Source organism: Terrapene carolina, unplaced genomic scaffold (assembly GCF_002925995.2).
Source record: "Terrapene carolina triunguis isolate 2854851 unplaced genomic scaffold, T_m_triunguis-2.0 Scaffold236, whole genome shotgun sequence".
Lineage (NCBI taxonomy): Eukaryota > Metazoa > Chordata > Testudines > Emydidae > Terrapene > Terrapene triunguis.
The window spans coordinates 9,661,354-9,687,085 of record NW_020664587.1 but is presented as its reverse complement, the minus strand read 5'-3'; the positions used below and the strand labels follow the sequence as shown (position 1 = coordinate 9,687,085).

The window sequence follows — 25,732 nt, the reverse complement described above, 5'->3', positions numbered from 1 at the left end:
TCATGAAGGACTGGAAGTAACAGACACACAAGACACCAAAGAGTTGTGCAAAATTACAACAAAAAACCAAGAAGGGTGTAGATGTAGTGCTTCATAGTAGGCTTGAGTAGCCAACTTTAATTTCTGTGATGATTTTAAAACATTAGTTAAATCTAATAAAATGATCATGAAACATTTTTCAGTTTTTACTATGGTGCCACACAGCCTACCTTCGTCCTCACGGTCTCAACCCTCATTGGCCCTCGCCCCCCCGTAAATGCAATCCCTGCCCTTAATTTCAATTCCTGGGGGAAACACTGGTGCAGCCCCATTCCTGGGAAGAGGCAGCCTCAGATCAGGGCACTTCCACTCTGACAGTTTTTCACAGGCAGGTGCTGGAGGATATTAATGAGGGGTGTAATGAATGCTGATCCCTGCCTGCGAGCCGTGTGAGAGTGTTCTAATGAAGACTGATACCTGACTGTCTTGTGCTATGAAGTCCAGGGGCATTAAACGTTAACCCATTCTGAGATGCGTGCAGTGGTGCCTTTTCTACCACGTTGATCTGGGAGGTATAAGGAAGATGGGACCTCACTTCTGAACTGTATGTCTTGCAGGTGACTAAGTATAATAGAGACACCGCATAGTCACTAAGTGTGTCCTCCTGCTTCCCAGCAGGGAAAAATGCAGACAGTGTCCCTTTAAGGGAAGATACCAATAACCCTGCATCCTCTCGAGAAGAGGGGAGATCTTACCAAATGATTGCATCCTTCAATGTGCTTGCAGCCCCCTAAAAGGCATGTCCCCATCACACAGTGACAAGGGATAACAAAAGGTGCAATCCTCCTCCCTGCGTGGCAAACAATAAGCTGCAGTCTAACAAGGGCTGCTTTTTCTTTTTAAAAAGGCAGAATAATAGGATTTGTTTTTTAAAATGGCAAAGATCTAATTGCAGAAGAGAAAAATGAGAAATACATAAAAATTCAGCAGGAAAACCAGCATCTATGAGTGACAGACACGGTAGGTGTTTGCACAGGGGACGGCAGCAAGCAGGGGGCAGCAGCATCCCCTTGGTGAAGTGGGCTGGGGAGGGCTTGGGATAGAGGGTACACCCTATGCAGTTCAAACCATTATTACTTAACTGGAGCAGAGGTGCAGGTTGGATTTGCAACGGGGTGTTGATAATATAGAGAGAGGGAGACTGCGTGGTTTCCTCCACCCCCTCCCCCAATCTCTATGTCAGCTGCGCGAAGTGGTGTATATTACACCCCCTCCCCATATGATCTGCATCCCTGGCGCATCATCCCCTCTCCCTCCTTCCTTGCATCCTAACGTGAGCTGCACGAACGCCAGATCCACCCCTCACAAACCAACCCCCCCCCCCCCCCCAGTCAGCTGCCTTAAGTGGTGCATCCTCGTCTCCCCTATTCCCTATGCTGCTCTGGGAGCTGCACCAGTAGTGCATCCCTCCCCCCACCCCGCATCCCGCCCCCCATGCATGGAACTGGGGGAACGAGGAGGGCTAGTGAGCTACATGCTGCAAACAGAGGCGCGAGCTCCTAGGGAAAGCCCCGCCCAGCGCGCATCCGGCCCAGCCAATGAGAAGCGGCGGCGCGCGCCACAAAGAAGGAGAAGGGGCTCGCCCGCCGCTTCAGCCAATGGGGAAGCGGCAAGGGCAGGGCGCGTGCGGGAGTCGAGTCCAGGCTGCGGCGGGGGCGCGCGGAGGGGGGTGTGTCGGCGCCAAAGTGTGGGGGGGGGAAGGGAACCCTATAATGGCGGCCGGGCGGCGGGAGCGCGGCGGCGCTGAGGTAACCTCGAGTGGCCGGCCGGGGAGGGCGGCTGTCCGGTGCGGCACAGCAAAGGGCAGGCGGGAGCCGAGCGGGCCCGAGGCCTGCAGCCGGGGCTGAGGGGAGGAGCTCCTGACAGGCGGCCCGAGCAACGCGGCCTCCTGTGCCGGGGGGAGAGGGCAAGCCCGAGTCCCCCGCTGGCAAGATGGGGGAGGGGACTGTAGGGGGCGGGGGCTGAGGGAAGGTGGGAGGGGGATGGAAAGGATGGGGGAAGGGCTAAGGGGAGGGGGGGGGCTCTGGGAATCTGGGGTGAGGCCTCACCTGCCCTGTAGGGGAACGATGGGGCTGGTGCCCTGCTTGGGGCTCTGGGGGGTGGGGTCTAATTTCCTGCTGCTTCCCCCCGCCCCCCTCAGGAATCTTAGGCCGGATGTGGTTTTGCTGGAGGTCTCCAGGGAGCACCAGAGCACTGGGGTGGGAGCATAGAGAGTTTCCCACCCTGTAGTTTTTCCAGTACTTGAGTTAAATGTTGAGGAAACACATGGGCTCGAAACACCTGAGTAAAAATCATTTCACCTGTCAATCAGTCAGGATGCCCTTCCTTTACCTGTCTGATGTGCTCTAGTCATCTCAGTAGAGAATATGTGAAATTGGATATTACAAAACGTGTGTGGGGGGGTGACTTTTTACCAAAAAAACCCCAAACAATTAATTTCCAGGCCCTACTCCTATATCCTAAAGGAACTCCCCCCCCCCCCCCCCCCAAAAAAAAAAACCATACACAATTGGGTGTTTCCTTTGTGGGTCAACTTTAACCATGCGTTCCTGATAGCTTCATCTATGATGGTTAACTGGGTTAGCACCTATTTAGCATGTGTCTTCTGGGGTGTGAGGTTTGGTTAGGTTAGATTAGATTATTACATAGGCCCCGATGATATTTGGGAATGTTCTGATGCCGTATGAGAGAAGGGGCTTGTTAAATCTGGAAATGGCCTTTTACTTTTTTTTTTTTTTTTTTTTTTTTGGAGGGCAGTGGGAAAGACAGGTGACAGTCTTTATATTTATTTAGCAATGGGAGTGCTTCTAGTACAGTGTAGAGTAAACTGACGTTTAAAAGGTAAATTGTGCTCCATGCTCTGTTTGAGCCTGAGATGACCATGTCTGGGAAATATGTGGCTTTCCTTCACAATTACATTCATTTTGTTGGGTTTTTTAATATCAGAACTAGATACCGTTTTGTGTGCGTGTACCTTCCTTTGTGTGTTTTTTAGTTACTTTACCTTAGCAGTTAGGTTGCACTGTTCTCCATATGCTTATATCATGATGTTCTAGGAGCAGGCTAAATAAATATTACTATCTGAATCTCACATTGTAGTGGCATTTCTGTGGGGAATTTATAGATTTACATTTAAATCATTCAAGATTGTAAACTCACATAACAAAGATGTTGCTGCCAAGTCTCCATATATCTGCACTGATGTTGTCATGACACTGATGATATTTGTAATTTATTTTGTGCTGCAAATCTTGTAGATACTTGAAAGTTGCCTGATGATAGGAGGTTGCTTCAGTGAAGTAGTCCTTCGTGCATGGTTTACTGTAGTAAATATACTGACCTGTGTCACTAACTTTTAAAAAGTATTTTAATTCTAATAATCTAACTTGCTATTTTGCCATTAGTCCATTTATTTTCTTTTTGCAAATCACTCTGCTTGGCCAAACTTTATTTTCTGTCTGTAATTAGTGTCCCTTTCTGGTTGGCTTGCATTAGTGCAATGCTGTTGTATTTTTGGGTTTGTAATCTTGCAAGGAAGATCTTAGGTATATTCCCATGATATTTTTAAAAATATGAACATACAAGTTTTAGTCCAGCCTCCTTCCTTTCTTAACAAAACTAGAATTTGAGTGTAAACAGTGTAGAATGTCTTTTTAAATATCTTGGCCTATTTAAACTGTCCATTCATAATGAGCTGTTTGTTCAGATTGTATTTAAAATTAAAATACATCTCAAAGTACTCCTTTTGCCTCGGTACCAGAAAATCATTTAATAGTTAAACTACAACAGAAAATTTTTATCCATGCTGTATGTGACTTTCTACTTAATGCAGTTTGGCACAATGTATAAAATCCCCTAAGTATGGGCTTCAGCCAGGACCTTAACTGGAAAAATGCTATAATATATGGGGAAAGAAAGCACAGTACTCCACTGATATTGTACACAGGGTTAGCGTAAAAGATGTTGAGATTAAGCAGTCGAGAGAGGTATGTGACCGTTCTCTCCTGACCTAATACAAGTGAAAGATAGAGATGATGTTGTTGTGCCTGAACTGTGAACGTTTTATGATAAAGGCCAGCTAAAATGATCACACTAGTATATAGTGTATATTATTTGAAAATCCTTCTTAGTCATGGTTTTACTAAACAAGCTTGAGGCTTCTTCATATTGGTAACATCTGAATGTAATGGCTCGTTGAAATCTGATTTATATTTGATGAATGAAAATACTGATGATTTTAAGCACAGTGATTAGCCCAAACGATACTGATACAAAGAGAGGAAATGCAGATCAGTCGTCATTCATAGGATTATTAGTCCCATGTTATTGTTTTTCCCCCTAGAATCCTTGACCTTGAAGATGGTGAGTAGCCAGCCAAAGTACGATCTAATACGGGAGGTTGGTCGTGGTAGTTACGGTGTGGTGTATGAAGCAGTCGTCAGGAAGACCTCTGCGCGGGTTGCAGTGAAAAAAATTCGGTGTCATGCTCCAGAGAATGTGGAACTAGCTCTACGTGAGTTCTGGGCACTGAGCAGTATCAAGAGCCAGCATCCAAATGTTATTCATCTGGAGGAGTGCATCTTACAGAAAGATGGTATGGTGCAGAAGATGTCACATGGTTCCAGTTCTTCCCTTTATGTACAGGTACATGAAGCTGGGAGGGGGATGGGAGTAATTTATGGGTATCTAGCTGGGCAGGAAGAAGTGGGGAAGGTATGGCCAACTTTTTTTTCTTTATATGCAGTGTAAACAATGCTAAGAGTTCTCTAGAGATGTTTGAATACAATGGGTTTACTAAACAGAATCCTCTGGATTTTCAGATTTATAGCCATGCAACTCCAGCAGACTTAATGAAAGTCTCACAGCTAAAATCCCATATAGCTCTGACAGTTTAAGGGAATGAAAACAAAACACTATCCAGATACACACTGTTGCATTTTCTGGGTAACAGCCCTACAGTAGCTCTAATCATGAATGGACATTTGCTAATTTATTAAGACAGAACTCCCAAAGATTTCTAAACACCAGCTGTCCTCTGAAGAGGAAGTAACCATCTTTGCTTAGGAAACCATTGCTTAGGATTCTGCCAGTAACCAGGAAGTCCATTACCAGAATGCAAGAGAGATTTATTTATTTATTTGTTTGTTTTAAAAAGGGGGCAAATAAACCTTAAAAGCATTTGGAAGGGTAGCAAAGGTGATGAGGCCATGATAGGAATATATCTGAGAAAGTACATTCACATTTGTATATAAAAGTACTCTTCAGTGTGTGAGTAGCACATCCAGTGAATACTTATCAAATGTTTACTTTATTTATATGTCATGTGTTATCACATTAAATATAAATTGTGTGAGCTGATCAGATATGTAATAATCAGACACTTGTTCCTGTTGATTTTTGCGTCCAGTGCAGGTCCTTTTTATTAAATATTTATTATGGTAGCGTTCAATCGGGATTTGGGCCCCATTGTGCTGTACAAATGTAGGAAGGCCCCTCACAACTTAGCAGTCTTTTCGTTGGGGGAGTGGTTTGAGCATTGGCCTGCTAAACCTAGGATTGTGAGTTCAATCCTTGAGGGGGCCATTTAGGGAACTGGGGTAAAAATCTGTCTGGGGATTGGTCCTGCTTTGAGCAGGGGGTTGGACTAGATGACCTCCTTTGGTCCCTTCCAACCCTAATATTCTATGATTCATTGGACAATGTTAGACATGACTGCTGAGGAAAATTGTGAAAGTGTCTAGCTCACTGTTAAAGGGACCAGTGTTATTGACATTAAACTAAGTGAGCTAAAGAAACTTTCTATTTTGGATTGATGGAATAATGATGATCTACAGGGTACTGCTGGAATGACAAAGAGCATGGGTTCAATATATTTCTATTTATTATTACGTGTATTGTAGCACCTACAGGCCTCAACCAAATCAGAGCTCCTTTGTGCTAGGTCCAAAAACAGCAAATGATAATACCTGCCCCAGAGAACTTATAAGTATAGAATTATCTATTGTATCTAGACTTTCAAAGAGGCTTGGTAACTTTATAATGACATTTATAATTATACATGTTAAGATGGGGGCAGTCAAATCTCTTGCCCTGTCCCTACCCAAAAAATAGAACACTACAGAATTGGCCAGATGCAGTATGCAAGTAGTGAAGGGGGAATGCCTTCTTAGGAAGCATTTGGGGACAGATACTCAGCTGGTATAAACTGAAGCCAATGGAACTTTGACAGTTTAAACTAGTTGAGGATCTGCCTGTTGGTGTTGTGCCACTGTCAGGGGTAGGATATTGAACTTTGTGGACTAATGGTCTGAACCAAGGTGCTAAATACTATGAAGACTTGGCAGGGCTGTATGGAAGAAAAAAAATGTACTGTTATGACATATTTCTCTAGAAAGCTTCCTCACTACTGCCACAGTTCATCAATTTCACTGTCATGAGGTGTGGGTAAAATGTGAATATGTAGTTCGAACAACATTATCTGTATTCCTTGCTCAGTCTCTGCTTCTTGCAACCTTAGGAGCACAGCTATATTAACAATGTCACTTTAAAGCTGCCATGTGTTTTGCACTCACTTTTCAGAAGAAGAGCCTCACTGTTGATTCAAAAAGTGTTTCCTAGAAGGCTATATTAGCAGTTGCTTTGATTTTTGAAAATTCTTTCAAAGTATCCTTAGTCCAGTATGTATTGATAGTATGTGTTGTTTATTATTAACACAAATGGTTTGAAATGCTTAGCTTCCAGAATGTGCTGAAAGCCACCTCACATAAGCTGAAGAAGCAAATGTACAGTTGTGTAACTAGGACTAACAAAGCTGATTAGTCGTTTCATTAGTTTTCATGTAAATCAGTAACTGGAAATTCCTGCTCAAATATATTCCATGCATCTGGGAAAATAGCTCGTTAATAAGTGATTACTTTAAAATAACTTCAACAAAAGCAGAAGCCTGTTAGTTTCTATTGCTGTTTAGCTATGCATATTGATTGTTCTTCGTTAGATTTTATTCATGGATAGTATGTTAGAATTTATTCCTGGAGATGTAGTGAAAAGTAAGTTTCAGAGTTCCATTACATAATGTTTCATCAGCAGAGGACAAGTAACTCCTTGGCACTGTATCAATGCTACTTGCTGAAACACTGTATTTGGATTAAAGTTGTTAGAGTGGGTGAATGGAGCTTTGCTGTGGCTGGGACACTGCCCAGCTGAAACAGATGAGAAGGTGATACTTGGGTATCTTTCAAAATACTGTTATCTGCGCATAGCTCTAGGTTCTAAATTGGAGTTTGAGCTATGTTTTTCAGGCAGAGAATTAGTAGGATTGTCAAATTCATTGACCTTTCAAAAATTTTTAAATTTTACATGAAATAGGTAAGAATGTAACTTCTCTTTCTCTGTTCATTTCTTATTTTTTCAGTCAGTAGTTCTTTGTTTCTGTGAATTATGCTTCCTGAACAGGTATGTGAAATCTCTCTTCCTTGTTACAGCTTGTAGAGACCTCATTAAAAGGAGAAATAGCCTTTGATCCCAGAAGCGCCTATTACCTTTGGTTCGTAATGGATTTCTGTGATGGAGGAGATATGAATGAGTACCTGCTATCCCGAAAGCCCAGCCGCAAGACCAACACCAGTTTCATGCTTCAACTCAGCAGTGCCCTGGCTTTCCTTCACAAAAATCAGATTATTCATCGTGATCTCAAACCTGACAACATTCTGATCTCACAAAGCAGAATGGATGCTAGTGACTTGGAACCCACTCTGAAAGTCGCTGATTTTGGGTTAAGTAAGGTATGTTCAGCTTCAGGACAGAACCCTGAAGAGCCTGTCAACGTAAATAAATGTTTCCTTTCAACAGCGTGTGGGACTGACTTCTACATGGCCCCTGAAGTCTGGGAAGGACATTACACTGCAAAAGCAGACATTTTTGCGTTGGGGATTATAATTTGGGCAATGTTAGAAAGGATCACCTTCATAGACACTGAGACTAAGAAAGAACTTTTGGGGAGCTACGTGAAGCAAGGGACTGAGATTGTGCCAGTTGGGGAGGCACTTCTAGAAAACCCCAAAATGGAACTTCTCATCCCTGTAAAGAAAAAATCTATGAATGCCCGTATGAAGCAACTGATTAAGGAAATGCTGGCTGCCAACCCACAAGACCGTCCTGATGCTTTTGAACTAGAACTCAGATTAGTCAAAATTGCTTTTAAAGACAGCAACTGGGACACGTGACCTCAGATACTCAAACCTCTCAACAGAGCTGCTTCTGTTTTTTAACAATGGTGCAGCCTTTTGTGGCAGCAAAAAACAAAACAAACCTGAACTGAGAACTTCAGGGTTTAGTTTTTACCAACTGAATTTCTTTTGATTTGCATAAATTAAAGTAAACTTGAGTTGGCCATTTTGTTATAAATACATTTATATGTATATTACCAAGATGTTATACTCAAGTGTGGATGTAAAGATCATTTATATAAGTTGGCCAAGAAAATTCATGAGTTGAGATGTTCTTGCTTTCCAGAAATATGTTATGGAGTATTGCAGACATTCCAGTTTCCTATCACAGTATTAGGAACTCCCATGGAAGAGGAGGTTTGCATGCTGGTAATGCAAATCCTTGTGCTTTGTAAAGTAAAACTATGTGTATATATTTATGTATATGTGAGTGACTGAGCATGTGAGTTTGCATTCCATACAGAGAAAATGCCACTTTTGTTTAAATTATTTGGTGTGAATCTGGATGATTGGGATCTGTGAGAAAAACAAACGAAAAGCATACTTCCCTTCCCGCTCCCAAATGAATTGTTTTTTACATTTTTATTTTTATAGCCTATAAATGTTAACAAAAAAAGGGCCTAAAACTTGACTTTGTAGACAAAAATGCAATGCAAAGGAATCAGAAGATTTAAAGGTGCTGAGATGTTTCTTAGCTGAGCACTTACCACCTAGTAAGTTTGTAGCTGAGGGAGTCAAATTACAGATTTATGCAATCGTGCTAGCTTGTTGGTTAGATCGTTAATTACTCAACTTTATTTTATTTTGATAACCAAATACTCTAACACCTTAGGCTACAGTTTCCTAACATGCCTGCACTTGTGCATCTATAATCCAGTAGCAACTACAGCACTTTTGGGATGGTTATTTTATGAACTTGGTTTATGAAAATGTAGATTCTTAATAGAGGAATCCAGCAGATAAAATAGTACTCTAAGACTCTTCCCCCTCCCAAAAACAAGACTGAAACACAATTTTTCTTTGTCCTTTTGTTTGTTACCCAGATCTGTTAGTCACTTGCTCTTCCTTTCTTCTTGGCATTGATGCAGTTATGTCACTTAACGTGAGCGTGCTGTGGGGATGATTTAATTAAATGGTGAGCATCTTCATTTTCAAATGTTGGAGAGAAGTTCTAAAATTCAATGTGTGAATGAAATATCTCCGCTTTAGTTGAACCTTTTATGTGGAAAACTTTAATCAATCCTTGCATTGTTTTGCTACGTATTAAGAGGTAGTGTTTTATTCCTTTTGATTTGATTTGATTTTTAATCCTGGATGGTAAATCTAAAAGTTTTGAAATAGTACAAGGCTTTTAATCCATCTCCACAAAAACTGGTTCATATGTTAATGGAGAACTTTCATGAAGAGTGCATATTAGAGTAGACTAAAACAGCTTTGCAGTAGTGTCATGAACGCTCACTAGCTCAGGTGCATGATCTTACTTGCTTACCCTTTAAACTGATCATAATTGGGGGAGGAGATCTGTGACTAAATTTACTTATCCAACTGTCATGTCTAATTGAGTAAAATCCTAAAGTTGCAGTGGGCTTTTAAACAACTTTTTTACAAAACCAAGTTCATGAAATTTTTAAAACTTTCAAAATGAAAAACACTTCTTGTTTGGGTTTAAACATTCCCCTGGAGTGCTTGCAATCCAAACATTGCACCCTAGGGCTGCTGTGTGAACATCAGAAAGTGAAACTGACCAGTCAGTGTTTACTGTCCCCATGAATAAAGTGAAGTGAACACTTACTACAAATGAAAAGTACAGTTTGTCCCTCCTAAAACAAAAAGGGAAGGGACCATGAAGCAAGGTTATTGGTCACTTTACTAAATGTTTAGGAATTTGTAAGAGCCAATTGTATTCTGTCCTTGCACAGTGTAGTGTGGTGTAGTGGGTGAGAAGGGAGCAAGGAACCCTGCATTTTATTTTTGACTCACTTTGTCACTATAGGTAAGTTATTTAACTTCTGTGTCTCTCAAGTGAGTATACTTCCATGTTTCAAAGGTGTATTGTATGGCTTATTGGTTCTAAAGCATTTGGAAATCTGAAGATGCTGTAAAAATACAAGGTGGCAATAGATTTCAGGAAAAGATGTACTGTCATATTGAGATGTTGATCGAACACATTGGGCCAGAACCTTAGCTGGTATAAATTGGCATAGATTTCAATAGTGCTTTGCTGATTTATACCAACTGAAAATTGGCCCCGGTCATCTTGAGCAGGCTTATAGTGATGTCACTATCTTTCTTGCATGTGACTTTGTCTATAAAGGTAAGGTTGGGACTTAAACTTTGTAATTAATAAATGGAACTTATTCGAAGTCATTTGTTCATCCTGTTAATGTTTTGTAAGTTGAATCGGTACACTAAAAGCCACAGCTTGCCTTTAAAGACAAGGTCACGGTGCAAGGAGGAAGGTAAAACTGGACTGTGTGTGCAGTGTTACTGTACAATGTATTAGTAACATTCCAACATTGAAAAGTTGATGCTTTTTTGAGGGTTATGTAAGATGAAAGATCGTGCCCTGCTAGAACTACAAACGCTTGAAGATTTTAAAAAATATCAAAATACCAAAGCAGGGATACTAGTCTGTTCACTAATGTACCCTAAAATATTAGTCTGTCTTGGAATAATATTTAGCACTTACCTTCTTTGTGAATCAATTAATCTCCTCTGAAGAGTTTCAAAGGATAACCATGAACCTGCTTCTTAACTTCAGTTGAGAAATTAATTTAAAGCGATAGAGTTAATGGATCATACAGTAGAACTGTTGATTTCCCAAAGTGTTTCTTTGCACTGATTGCCACTTTAAAGGCTGGGGGTACCTATAAGACCCTCGCATGGTGCTTAGCCTAGTGGTGGTGGTGAAGCTTAGTGTTTCATTGGTTAACACTGAATGATAGTCCTTGAGGTCTGTGGTTTTGTGTGATTTTTTTTTTTTTTTTAATCTTTGTTGTAAAACCTTCGATAAATCAAACTATTGTCGCAGCTACAAAATAATTCACCAGCATGACAAAGGTCAAGATATTCATCAGCACTTCAGAAAGAAAAGACTTTCTAATCTTTCTTTAAAATTGTAAAATATATTTTATGAAGAATTTATAAAGGGAGAAAATTATTGTGTAATTTATTAAGTTCATGACTGTTTTGAAATAAAATCTGAATTTAAATGAAACCTTTGGAGACTGTAGAGAAACTTTCTTCCTAGTCAGTGTCATTGGGTTTTAACCATCACCTAAACTAGAGACTTCTTTGTCTGTTCAGTCACTTGCTTGCCAGGAAAGGAGTATTGAATAGTATCAGTTTCTTAGTATGTCATTTTCTTAAATAAATTTAGTGCTTATGAAAGGTGCTAGATTGATGTCTTTTGAACCCTGACGTCTCTTCTCCGTTCTTGGCAGAATTATTTTTTGATAACTTTGACCGTTTATTTTTACGCATTTAAACTTTTTTTTTTTTTTTTAATTTTCACAGCTGTGGGAAGTTATGGAGGGGTCAGACAATAGACATTGAGATTCAAAAAGTTAAAGCTTTATAATTGTTAAAACACAAATTGTCAAGATCGTGTGTCAAAATATACAAAGTAAATAGCCTTAAAGCACACTCTAGTAACTTCTCAAGCAGGATTTTTCTTTTTGCCTATCTGTACATTTTTGTTATTGAAGAAAATATTTTTTTCATGGGTTTGTAGGTGTATGGTGAAATTGATGTCTACCAACATTTACTGATTAAAAATCTAATCCTTCCAAGCCTATCTCTATTCATGGAAGAAGAATAGCATCAGTAGTAACAAGTTTTCTTTTGGTTTCCCATCAGTGTGCCACAAATCTGACAGCAGGGACTGACGAGACATGAAGATCAACAGCTAATTTTCTTATCAATAGAAATGGGCCATGTCCATTCAGTCCCTGCTCTCTCTGCTGAGGCTGTTAATGAGGGTCTAAATCATGGTGGTCTTATGCACAAGTTTTCTTACCATTAAGAAGTGGTCTGAGATCACCAAAATGTTCTTGTACATATCACTGAAGGCATCAGATGGCAACAATTTTCAGTTATTGCCACACTGGGCTGTCTTTTGAATCTCTGAAAGACCCTCTCTCATTACCAATCCTGTTAGGTTTTTGAGCCTATCCCAGTGGGGTCTCTGTAGACAGAGATGCCTCAACCCTTTTGGGTCACTGACCTATATCCTATTAGAACAGGGGTTCTCAAACGGGGGGTCGTGACACCTTGGGGGTAGCGAAGTTAGTACATGGGGGTTGCAAACTGTCAGCCTCTGCCCCCAGACTCTATTTCACCTCCAGTATTTATAATAGTGTTAAATATATTAAAAAATTAATTAGGGGTGGGGGAGGGGTCACACTCAGGCTTGCTGTGTGAAAGGGATCACTAATACAAAAGTTTGAGAACCATGCATTAGAATGACCTTTGTACTGTTAACTTATGCTCAAATACACACCAATGGGAGGCTCATCCTAGGGGGATGTCTGTGTGGTGCACTGGAATAGTCAGACTTATTCCAGAACGATGCCACACACTGTTCTGAATGTATGTGGAAATTGTCACCAGCCCAGCAATGATGTCTTGCAACATTAGCCTCACTGCAAAGGATTGGAGGGAAGCATTAAAGAAAGGTGCTAATGTGTGCAGAATGCCTAGATAGGACCTTATTGTTTAAACTAGTCTGGTTTTAAGTTGGAGCTGGAAAAAAGCCTCCCCAATCAGAGGGCAGCATCGGTTGCTTAGACAGATACTGGAGCCTGTTAGATGTAATTGACTCTTTGGGGAGGCATATGAAATGACACTGACTCCCTAGCACACTGGGGTCCTTGGCTAGGGCTTCTAATCACTACAGTAATGCTAATAATTATGATGAAAAATCTTAGTTGTGATGAGTGGAAATATTATAAAAATACTCTCCGTGATTAATTAAAAAAATAGTAGTATGAGTGTTTCAGACTGAGGGATAGTACAACTAGGGTGAGATGAGTAATGTGTAGAATAGCACAAGCTGTAAACTTTATAAATTCTATTTCCTTGTCCTCTGACTCCCCTGTGCCTCCAACAAAAATCTTTTTCATCTTTGCCAATGCATCTAAATCCTGACCTACGATACCCATCTATCCCTGTGGAGAAAATGGACCAGGTTCCCAGCAGTGAAAGACTTGAGTGCTAAAATCAAGAAGCTAATGAGTTCCTCCCCCTGCTCCTTAAAGTATACATTTTTTGCTACAGGATAAAACTGATTACATTCAAGGCAAAACTGTCCCAATTCCTTGCCTGACTTTTATTTATTTGTTTGTTTATTTATTTTAATTTATTTTTGTTTCCAGAGTGATTTTTAAACAAACTAAATTCCCGTCCCACAAATGAAATAAAATGCTAAACCTACATCAATTCCAAATATGTATTACAGGTTAATGTTTTTAAAACTGAAATTAATTTGAGTGTTGGAACTCTGTGGCCCAGCAGTTAGATGCAACAAAGGCCACATTTTTTGTAAGTTAATACAACTACTTTATTTCACTCATTTTGCAATGTGTCTGATCTTGCTCATACTGTACGTATTGGCAGGGCGTTTCTCTTTGGTGCTGGGGTTGTGAACTTTACTTGTTTTTGTTTTTGCTTTCTGTGTTCATTTAAATAATGCTCTTCTCTGTGCATCGGCCAATCGGGGCTCCTTCCTAAATTGCAGTGTAATGATAGACGTTTCTTTTGTGGTTTAGATAAAATCCTGTCTGAGGAAACCTACAGTAATTATGCCCCGCCCCTTGGAACATTGCCCTCTCGTTTAAAGTGCTGCACTTTTTTCCTCCTGAACATTGACTGTTTGCGCAAGCTCAAATGAACCTTGTACTAACAATCTGCATATGAACTTGGGAGGCTTTTGTGTACTGTTTTTTCTTTCCTACCAAGGATTGGTGTTCATGATTCTTTTATGCTTGTGTGCGCTAATTAAATGTCTTTCTAAACTTCTACTGAAGAGCTGTAAGAGAGGAGAAAAGGGTAACGAACTTCTACTAGAATACAAAGGATACTGCTTCAAGGTAAACTAGCAAAAGATGTTTAAACACAAACTATTTTAACAGGGCCCCACAGCTCGCAGGAGACACTGCCAAGTAGCATGTGCTGTGCCTCATTTTCTTTTTCAGTCATGGGGTGAGCAGCTGATGCAAAGTGCTGGTTATTCTTACAGTTACAGTTCCCACCAGTTAACAAAGAGGGATTTGTTACACCCCATATTGGATGCCACAAATGACCGATCTGGTGAATATTTATGAAAATAGAGTAGAATAGGAATACCCAGCTCGTACAGTGCTTTCCATCCATAGATCTCAAAGTGCTCTATGAAGGAGATCAATATCATTATCCTCATGATGGGTAAATTGAAGTACTGAGGTGAAGTGACTTGTCCAAGGTTATCCAGCTGGCCAGTGGTAGAGACAGGAATAAGAACATTGGTCTTCAGAGTCCCCGTGCAGTGCTCTGTCCGCTAGGCTGCACTGCATCCAATTGGCTGGGAAACTGCTGACTAAAACAAAAGGTAACTGTGTAAGGAACATTATTCATGACAAATAGTTGTGCCAACTCTAATATTTACCCAGTTCGACTAACATGTTCTATTGGCTGTAACTTGGAACTTTCAAATGTCCCACTGAGTAATATTGAGCATGGCCACGAGGTGGCACATTATAACCATGATTTTTGCCAGAGCCTGCCTGGGTTTTGAATTACCTCACGGTGTTGATGGTGATGATATCTAGCTCGTACTTAGCACTTTTCATCAGATAAAGTATGTTTGTTTTACTGAAGATGAGAGTTTTTAAAAAAAAAAAACCCTAAATTTACAAAAATAGAAATGCTGGGGGCATGCAGCGAACTCTTACATGTTTGTTTTCAGTGAGAGCCCTGGAGACTGAAATTTGCTATACAGCAGTGTAAGCTTTCCCCTAGGCCACTCCACTAATGTCCCTCCACGTGACACAGAAAGTTTCCAGAGGAGTCAAGGTGGCCCATTCAGTCTATGGCCTCTCTGCTGTTACCGCCACAATGTTCCCACTTGTGGTGGTGGTTTATTGATGTGGAGCCCCGTTCAGTGAGAACTCCAGTGAGACCCATCAAACTGATTTCACTGAAGTCACTGGAAAGGGTATCCTAGAGGTGAATCTCCCTTGCTGCAGATTAAGCCCATTACTTCTTGTCCTACCTCTAGTGGATACAGAGGACAGTGGCACTCTTACAGGAGACATATCAGGACTCATAGAAACCATCCTCCAATCACTCCCCTCATGAAGAGCCAGCTTCCTCTAGGACACAACCGACTTCGTCCAGAAACTCAGCAACATTAACAACCCTCCCTCTGAACACCAACCTTGCCCTTATGGATGTTACCTCCCTGTACACCAGAATCCCTCACAATGACAGCACTGCTGCTTGCTTCAACTATCTACAAGGCAATGGACAACACTCAGATATCCACCCCCAAACACAACACCAAACTCATCCGTAACAATTTTACATTCAACAACAAACACTTTGTCCAAACCGTGGGAACATCATTGGTACTAGGATGGCTCCCCAATATGCCAACTTTTTCCTGGGCTGCCTTGAGGAAGAATTTCTGGACAAACACACCATGCAACCCATGATATACCTGAGATACATCTAGGGTGACCAGACAGCAAGTGTGAAAAATCGGGACGGGTGGGGGGTAATAGGAGCCTATATAAGAAAAAGACCCAAAAATCGGGACTGTCCCTATAAAATCGGGACATCTGGTCACCCCAGATACATCAATGATATTTTCATCATCTGGACATATGACTTAAACTCCCTCCTAGATTTCCACCACAACTTCAACAACCACCGCCCATCCATCAAACACTATCTAGAACACTCCCCTACTAGCATCAACTTCCTGGACACCGCGATCAGCTTCAGCAATGGAACTCTACAGACAACTACATACAAGAAACCCACTCATCGCCTCACCTACCTTCACAGATCCAGTAACCACTCCAAACACACCAAGAAATCTGTTATCTACAGCCAGCACTCAGATACTTTGCACTTGTCTTTATTTATTTAAATTCATCTTGTTAAACTTAGACTAATTTTCCAGTTCGTCACGGTCCTTTTGAATTCTAAGGCTGTCCTCCAAAGTGCTTGCAACATCTCCCAGCTTGGTGTCATCTGCAGATTTTACAAGCATGCTCGCCACTCCATTATTCAAGTCATTAATGACGATATAGAATAGTACTGGACCCAGGACTGACCCCTGTGGGATCCCACTAGGTACACCCACCCAGTTTGACAGTGAACGATTGAGGGCTACTCTTTGACTACAGTCTTTCAACCAGTTGTGCACCCACCTTATAGTAATTTCATCTAGACTGCGTTTTCCTAGTTTGCTTCTGAGATTGTCAGGAGAGACTTTCAAAAGCCTTACTAAAAATCAAGATCTATCATGTCTACTGCTTCCCCCTTTGACCCCTCCCCCCACCCTCCCCATCCACTAGGACAGTAACCCTGTGCAAGAAGGAAATTAAGCTGGTTTGGCATGTTTTTTGTTTTTTTTCTCAAATTCGTGCTGGCTATTCCTTATAACCCTATTATCCTCTAGGTGATTACAAATTGATTGTAAGCACCCATCTCCCTTCCCTACCCTGCGTCCCCCCTTCCTATCAGTGCTGTTGAGAAGCTGTAGGTGACTACTGTGAATTAGATACCTTGAATCTCAAACAGGTTTCACTGCCTTGATCCTTTTTGTTTTCGATTTATAGACCAGGACTGCCCCCTCCCCCTCCCCCTCCCCAAGCTCTAGGTGCATGTTGAGGGCCTTCTAGAATGAACAGCAGACAACACCCAGACATAAAAATCTAGACACTCTCAGCTCTGGTGCATCAGCTGATCTTTCAGTGAGACCGTGATACTGGCCTCCAACCATAAAGGACTTTTATGGATTAAAACAAGCAAGTAGAATTGCACCTAGAAACAGATGGGCATGTTACGTGCTCACTGTGACATCTGAATGCTTTTAAAAAACAATCTGAATCCAGATGAGTGGTTGCCACCCAGCCCTGAGTTCTCTTTCCAGCAGCTGATGGGAAACTGTACAAAATTCTATCATTCTTACCCTGCCATTCTTATTTTGCCCACTACAAGCAGAGTCGTATATGTTCTCTCTCTTGCGTTTTGGCTCATACTGTATTCGAGCAGTCAAGCCATTCTATGCGCTAGGAAACATCTGATGTGGCATTCTCGAGTGCAAGGTATATCCAACGTTCAGGAGTCCTTACTATCAAGTCCTCTAACTCTGGTCAGGGAAGGACTCGGAGATGACATGGTAGTAAAAATACCTGAGCTCTGTTTATGCTCTAGCTCAGTGGTTCTCAACCAGGGGTTCACATACCCCTGGGGGGTATGCAGAGGTCTTCCAGGGGGTACATCAACTCATCTAGATCAGTGTTTCTCAACCTGAGGGCTGCAGCCCCAGGGGAGTCACAGGACAGGTTTAGGGGGATTGCAGGGTCAGCATGAGAGATTGGCAAGCAGGATGATGCTCGGGGCCCCAAGCCAACGGGGGCCTCACAAAGCTAAGTTACATGCTTCAGCCCTGTCCCCTGGGGCTCGGCCTTCAGACAAGGCTCGCAAGTGAAAAACAGGCTGAAGTACAATATTTATATTCCAATTGATTGATTTGATAATTATATGGTGAAAATGGGAAAGTCAGCCATCTTTCAGTAACAGTGTGCTGTGACACTTCTGTATTGTTATGTCTGATTGTGTAAGCAAGTAGTTTTTAAGTGAGGTGAAACTTGGGGTACGCAAGACAAATCAGACTCCTGAAAGGGGCACAGGAGTCTGGAAAAGTTGAGAACCAGGTCTAGCTACACTATTGCTAGCACTGGTGGAGAATTACAGGTCAAATGTGTTAGTCTCTAAGGTGCCACGAGTACTCCTGTTCTTTCTGCGGATACAGACGAACACGGCTGCTACTCTGAGAAGAGGAACTTGCGATCCAATTGAAACTGCAAGCGCAATTTGAGATCAGCAAAGTGGACAAAATTTTCCAAAGCACTGACGTGAGTTCAACTGAAAGTGAGGGGGATTTAGGCCCTTCTGGAAAACAATTTTCAGTGTGTTTACAGAGGGCTGGATCCTTACACTGATTTACACCGGCTAACTCCATTGAAGTCAGTGGATCTCTGCTAACTTGCGGCTGTCGGCAGCTGAGGATCTGGTTCCATACATGTATATGGTCCTTTGTCAGGTTTTTTCTGGGATTTTAAGGTGTCTGTTGGGGTGATTACCAAGCACTACCACAGAGCAGTACTAATTGGATGAATGCATTGATGGGAGCAATTGCAGGGTAGTCTCCCTTGGAAAGCGCATTATGTTGGTCCCCTGTGGATGGAGGAGGAGGACACATGAAAGTGGAGGTGATTTTCCTGAAGTGTCTCAGACAAAGGCAGCACTTATGCTACATTCCAACAAGTGAACTGCAGCCCCCGGACTGCAGAACCGGATACATCATGCCATGTACGCCCGAGCCAAGCTACCTTTGCTTTACAATAAGAAAGTGGGTGGGGGAGGAGAGAGGCAGTCTGTGCTCAGTAAGCCTGAACCGCTGCTGCTCAGGGCTGGAAAAAAGGGCTTCTAGTTCTTGGTGGCTGCTCTCTTCCAGTCTGCTAAGGGAAGCTGGAGCTGGCTGGGTTATTGCTGGCAGACGAGGCCTCAGAAACCTTCGCTGTTGTACCTGGAGAGGAATGTTGGCTTATTGACTAGGGCTTTATGGCATGATCCGATTCAACATGCTTTGTGCATGCTGCTGGCTGTGATGGGAGCCGCTGGGGACTGTTCCTGTGTGTGCTTTCGTGGGTCTGCCAGCCAGGAAGGCGCAGGCTGCCGTCAAAGGTTTGGTAAAAGGGCCCGGCATTAGCAGGAACAATCCCCATCTGCTCGGCTGCTGCTATTACTCACCTCTGTCTTTACCAGAATAGCTGGCTGAATTCCAGCGCGGTAAACAAACTGAGCATAGTAAACAGTGATTCATGCTGCAGAGCTAAAAATAAGAGCGGATGTTTTTAATAGTAGTTTTTTTTTGTTTTTTTCCCCCCAGCATTTCCAGCGTGGGACTCTCCTGTCCCAGAAAGTTTGCTGAGGGATTCCTCATTTCCCGCTCTGGGTGACCCTCTGACTCCCCCATTCTCACTCTCCACACAACTGTTGACCAACAGCTGCAAAGCGTGAGAAGGACCAAGCGTGTGGGCCTGGCACTCAGGTGTGAAATAGCTCGCTGGGGTTTTCACACCTCGTCCCATCTGATCTGTGCACAAAAAGCTGGGATCAGCAGTGTCTGATTTGCCCTGTTCTCCAACCGGACCTGCCCAGCTTTCTTTTACACACACCAGCTGAGATCACTGCAGCCGGGGACGGGGGTGAATATCATTCCAGAAGCACAGAGAAGTTAGTAGCCTGATTTTTTTTCTCCAGAGGTGCTGGGTGCCCTTGGCTCCTACTGCTGTCAATGGGAGCGTGGGGGCTCCGCACCTTTGAAAATCAGCCCACCCGTGGCTTACCCAAGCCATGCACAGTGACTCTGTGGCAGAGATGTAGGACTCTTGGCTGCCAGGCTTATGTCTCCTTCACTCATATGGAGAACCACCCAAGTCAGGGGCTAGTATTATCTCTGTATGTACATGGACAGCGCAGTCTAGCAGTTACAGCGAGGCCCTGAAAATCAAGACCACTGGAGTCTGATTTCTGCCACTGACTTCCCGACTGACCTTGGCCAGGGCCGTTGCTCTGGGTGGCAGGTCCCTCGGGAGCTGCAGCGGATTCAGTTACTGCAGGTTTGGGAAGTGCTATGAGATCCTAAAGAAGGGCAGAACGTTGCTCTCCAGCTCAGCACTTGGTGGTCTCCTGTTGCTACACGAGCAGCAGTAAAAAAGCCCTTAAGAAGAAATTCATACGTATGGTATTTTCACAGCCCATAAAGGCTCGCACCATCCCCCGCGGGGTAGTGTCGTTAGCAGGAAAAGCAAGCTCGAAGCTCAGCCATTGCTAGTCACTGTGTGCCCTCCCGATGGCACTCAGATCTCTTCCCTTCCCTGCGAGCTGAGACGCTGGCGCCCTGCCTGCAGCTGCCTCTGTCACTTTCCCTGCCGGAAGCAAAGGTCGGACTGCAACTCATGTGTTTTCTTTACCCAGACCTCCCTCCCCGTTGCTCCTTTATTATTTCAGATGGGCTCGACGGAGACTTCCACCCCAGTGATGATGTGCCAGGGGAAGCCGAAGTGAAACATATCCCCTTAGAGTTTTGCTAAGGCCCCAATTCAGCAAGGCTCTTGAGCATGCGGAATTCAGCAGGTGAGTGGTCCCATTGGCCTCAATGGGGCTAATCGTGTCCTTAAAGCTATGCACATGGATAAGTCCCACGCTGAATTGGGGCCCAATATACCAGAAGGACCCATGGGTCCATGTAGCGGTTGCCTACTGATATGGGAGGTCGTCTTTGATCATTCAGTGCTGAGAGTTTGAACCATCTCCAGCCCTTTCGGGCCTTGTGCATGCTGGGAACAAAATCATTGTCGCTACGATGGTGTCTGAGCAGGGTTGGAACTAGTTCTGGCTCGTTTCCTTGAGCAGTGCTGGCTGGGTGTTTATCTGCCAGCCAGGGCCGGCTTTAGGCCAATTCCACCAATTCCCCCAAATCGGGCCCCGCGCCTAAGAGGGCCCCGCGCCCAGTGGCAGGGCTGCCGGGGTGGGGGCAAGTGGCCAAGAATCCCTTCCCTGGCTAGAGGCTCCTTTTTAATTTTTACTCACCCGGCGGCGCTCCGGGTCTTCGGCGGCACTTCGGCGGCGGGTCCTTCACTCACTCTGGGTCTTTGGCAGCACTTCGGCAGCAGGTCCTTCAGTGCCGCCAAAGACCCGGAGCGAGTGAAGGACCCACCGCCGAAGACTAGGAGCGCCGCCCGGTGAGTACAAGCCCCACGTGTTTTTTTACGTTTTTTTTTTTTAGTCATCCCTGCCGGGGCCCCGTCGAAACTGTTCGAATTGGGCCCCGCGCTTCCTAAAGTCGGCCCTGCTGCCAGCGGTGGTGCTGATGGTAGAGTGGGCGTAGCATGGTTCTCAGAAGCTACCCCTGCCCTCAGTCGTCGGGGAAAGCAGACCCAACTTTGCTACCAACACTGGCCTTGTCTGCTGTAAAGCTCCCACCAGTGCTAGCACCATCCTGCTGGGGCCAGCACTACGTCTGTGACTGTCAATTGAACTCACTGGAGCAGGGTTAAAGCAGGGCTTGGGCCTGTCCACCTTGCAAGACCCAGCTGCGTTGGGACACTTTTGTTCTAACTAGGGACCCTACCATGAAGCTGTTCCAGTGTAAATGGGACCTATGTAGTCTTCCAGTTACAGAGATCCTTTGGGCCGGGAAGAAGCGGAGACTTGTGTACGACAGGTGCCACAAATAACTAGGCAAAGTGGAAGTGAAGTGTCCTGTAGGATAATCCCGAGTGTGAGAAGGGTTCAGAGGCAGCCTCACCCCAGTCACAGCAAGGACAGTGTGAGCTGTCGCACTCGGGTCAGTGAGAGAGACATGAAGTGAGCAAGGGGGATGATACAATGCACTCAATAAATGCACCAGGGAGAAGGCTGGACAGATACGGTGGGAAGAGAACAGGGAGATGGAAATAACTGAACAGGGGCCAGACCTGTAATCATCACTGTTAGCGATTTGCACCGGAGTGGCACCTAAAGGCCCCAGCCGCGTTGTGCTAGGTGCTGTACAGACATAGAGCAAAGAGACGAACCCTGATCTCCTGCTCCCAGGCTGCGTCTACACTATAGCTATGCACCATGCCAGCATAGCCCGCTCGCGTAGGTGCAGCCTATGCCAACCGGAGCATTTCTGTCACTGTAGGGACACCGCTTCCCGGGAGGGCTTTAGCTTTGCGGGGGGGCAGCCCTCTTCTGTTGACCGAGCTGCATCGACACTGGGGTTGTGTTGGCGTAGCGACGTCAGCCAGGCGTGACTTTTTCACAACCGTGACCGAGGTAGCTATGCCGACAGAACTTTCAAGTGTAGACCAGGCCTAAATATATGCAAAAGACAACAGGTGACGGCAGTGAACAGGCAGGAGGAGCACAAGGTAACAATGAGATGATGCTCTGGTACTGGGCCGATGCTGGCTCCTGGCGGTGCCTCTGGCCAGGCAAGCGGGAGCTGGGCTGATCCGTGTTCCTGGCATTGGCCCTTCCGGCAGCGTGGGGCTGATGACGAGGCAGGAAGGAACTGACTCTGCTGGAGAAAGGTGATTGTTGAGCATTGGACTCTGTTTCGTCTGTGGTATAAACAAACCAGTCTGGGCTGTAGCCCCAGGTGGATTTCCCTTTCCACTTTCCTTCAAGTCACCCTTCCTTTTGGCGCCATCGCTTCCGGCAATCACGCTTCTCGGAAGCTGGGGGTTGCAGTCACTCACCGCCGGCTGGAGTCGCACTGCGTATCGACCTGCTGCAACAGCGTGTTACCAGTGGCCTGCTGAGGCCAGGACAGTGTATGAGCAGGAGCCGCTCACTAAAAAGTGTGTAAGTGTAAAAACACTGTTGCAACTTGTGTTATAAACCAACCCCAGCTTTCATTGTAAACTGACTGTAAATTGAGCATCTAAGCCCGGGAAGATGCTGCAGGGGTAGGATGTAATGTAATAGTGCCACGATGCGTTGTTTCAAGGTTAGGTCTCGCTGGTTTCGATGGGACCAGAGTGTTATAAGCAGCGGTGACAGAGCCAAGCTGCAGCCCTGAGAAGGACAGGAGCGAAACACATCCCCTGGGAGGGAGGGCGAGCTGGGGGTGTGTGATATCTCTCCTTGGGCTCGGTGCCTAATCGCACTTTTCCATTTCTCGCGTCTATGCTCCTGCCTCTCAAAACGGGGCTGGAGCGTGAAGAACTGAGACTGGTTTCAAGTCTGAATAAGCTGAGAGCAGACGGAACAAGCTGCCCTGTGTCTGCTTCAGCTCCGCCTGCAGCCCCCGCCGGCTGCCCTGAGAAGTGGGCAGCGTGTGGTTTACAGATCTGGTCAGTCTCCCTGCCTCGGTGCTGGGGGGCTGTGAGGGAGCCTTTCCCTGCAGAATGAACAGCCCTCGGGCAGGTCAAAGGGCAGATGTAAAAATAACCCCTGGCGCTCACTCCACCTTCCTGCAATTTATAAACTCCCCAGGAAAGACTAAGGGCAGGAACCTTCCACTGGCTGGGGAGGGTTTGGCCAGGAAATGCACCAGCAGGACTTGTGCTCTCCCTCTGCTGGTTCAGAATCTTGTGTCTAGAACCGTTGTAGGGACAGCCGGACACGTCCCTGCTCAGGGACAGTGAGAAGGGAAGTAACAGAGGTTAGCGCTCAGGATCAGGGCTTGTGGGGGTTCATGGGCCTAATTCCCCTCTGGTGTTGCTTCACTGCAACGTGTGTTGGGGATGGATCTGGGCCAGGGAGTAAAGGCAGCAGATGCAGAGAAGTTCCGGGAACTCCCCCCGCTATCCTCCTTGCGGTCCCTGCCTGGTCCCTGCCAGTCCCAAGGTCCTGTCAGACACAGACGGGTGTCAGCCCATCAGCGCTCAGCAGGGCTCCCCAGGGAAGGTGAGTTCCTGCTGCCGGGCTGGACCCCAGGCCTCTGAGTAATGAGGTGTAAAATGTGAGACAGCTGGGGCCCCGTATCACTTTGTCTCATTCCAGACATGGGGCTGGCAGGGAGAGGGCCGAGAGAGAAGCGGCTGTTTGCTGCAAGGGGCTGAGGGTTATCTCCCAGCACAGACAGCGACACCCACTCCATTGGTGCAACCTCCCCCACCTCCACTGCCCCAAATGGCAGATCAAGCTGTGAAAGCACAGAGAAACTGAGCAGGGAGAATGGTGTGAGGGTGGAGCTTGATCTACAGGGGAGGAAAGCCGGTAGGGAGGAGAATGGGACATAGACTCCAGGATTTAGGCCCAGGTCCTCGCTTCCTTTGTTGTGATGGGAATTAGGTGCTGAAAAACCTTGGTGATTTGGGGGTTAATGACAGCGGGGCTTGTTTGGAACAGCCGGGGGAATTGAGTGGGTAAAATCCAGCCCTGAGCACTGTTTAAACAGCGATGGCCCCAGTGCGGTATTTGGATGTGACCATTGGTGGTAGTGTCGCACGCACAGGCCGCAGCTCAGATTAGTAGTACTGGTGGCTTGTCATGCGTTGTGCTTGGTGCTGCACATATGCCTGGGGAGAGTCCTGCCCTGAATGGCGCAGTCGACATGGACAAGACAGGAAGGATCCTTGCCCCCATTTTATAGATGGGGAAAATGAGGCTCAGAGAGATGACATGACTTGCCCAGGCTCACTCAGGCATCTGTGGCAGAGCTTGGCACAGAACGCAGCTCTTCTGTGTCCCAGTCCACAAGACCAGCCTTCCTCTGCAGCCACTTAAAAGGCCAGAGGTTTCCTGTGAATCTCGGAGTCAGACAGCCTGTGCCGCTCGGGCAGCACGCAAACAGGGCAATGCCAGGGCCCCAATTGAAACCTGCCAGGATATCAACTGCGGCCACAAATGGATTCTTCCTGGCTATGTGTGCATGCAGCCCCCTCCAGTACGCTAGAGACAGAGATGGGGGGTCGGCAGCAGGGGAGTGAAAGAAGAGGGTGAGGTATGGATGGTAAAGCAGAGAGGAGGAAGGTAGGCAGAGTTAGCACCGGGGTGTCATTTCAGAAAAAAATTGGGGGAGGGAAGTCATGTTGTTATATGTGATTGTCTATTTCCTGCAAAGTCTGGGGGGTTGAGTGGAAGACACAATGGAGCATATAGACTGATGAAAAGTCTGGGGGCTGGGAGGGAACCAACTGCCCCCTTGCCCCATAGCAAATGATGCCTCTGGTTAGGAGGGGGCAGATTGTGTGTAACAGAGCATAAGGCAGATGTAGTGCACTAGGAGTGGCAGGGCAGGGGTCAATGCGGGGTGTGAGTGGGAGGGAAAGGGTTAATGGGCTGGGTGTGAGCGGGAGGGCAGGGGTTAATGGGCCGGGTGGGGTCAGGAGGGAAGGGGTTAATGCAGGCTGGTGGGGGAGGGCAGGGGTTAATGCTGGGTGTGAGTGGGAGGGAAGGGGTTAATGGGCTGGGTGTGAGGGGGAGGGCACGGATTAATGGGCTGGGTAGGGTCAGGAGGGAAGGGGTTAACGCAGGCTGGTGGGGAGTGAAGGGGTTAACGGGCTGGGTGGGGTCAGGAGGGAAGGGGTTAACGGGCTGGGTGGGGTCAGGAGGGAAGGGATTAATGCAGGCTGAGTAGGGTCAGGAGGGAAGGGGTTAATGCAGGCTGGGGAGGAGGGCAGGGGTTAATGCAGGCTGGGGGGAGGACGGGTTAATGCTGGGTGTGAGCGGGAGGGAAGGGGTTAATGCAGGCT

General features: G+C 45.3%; 1 protein-coding gene across 2 annotated transcripts; it reads left to right on the top strand.

Moving 5' to 3' along the window:
- Positions 1-1,730: 1,730 nt before the first annotated feature.
- PDIK1L (PDLIM1 interacting kinase 1 like) lies at positions 1,731-11,441 on the top strand. Of its 2 annotated transcripts, XM_024203680.1 has the most exons (3): positions 1,731-1,787; positions 4,382-4,683; positions 7,521-11,441. In XM_024203680.1, the coding sequence occupies exons 2-3, from the start codon at positions 4,399-4,401 to the stop codon at positions 8,259-8,261; spliced, it is 1,026 nt and encodes a 341-aa protein (XP_024059448.1). In that variant the 5' UTR covers positions 1,731-1,787; positions 4,382-4,398; the 3' UTR covers positions 8,262-11,441. The 2 variants fall into 2 exon arrangements, with proteins under 2 accessions (XP_024059448.1, XP_024059447.1); XM_024203679.1 differs by lacking the exon at positions 1,731-1,787 and having other exon boundaries at positions 3,752-4,683.
- The last annotated feature ends 14,291 nt before the right edge of the window (positions 11,442-25,732 follow it).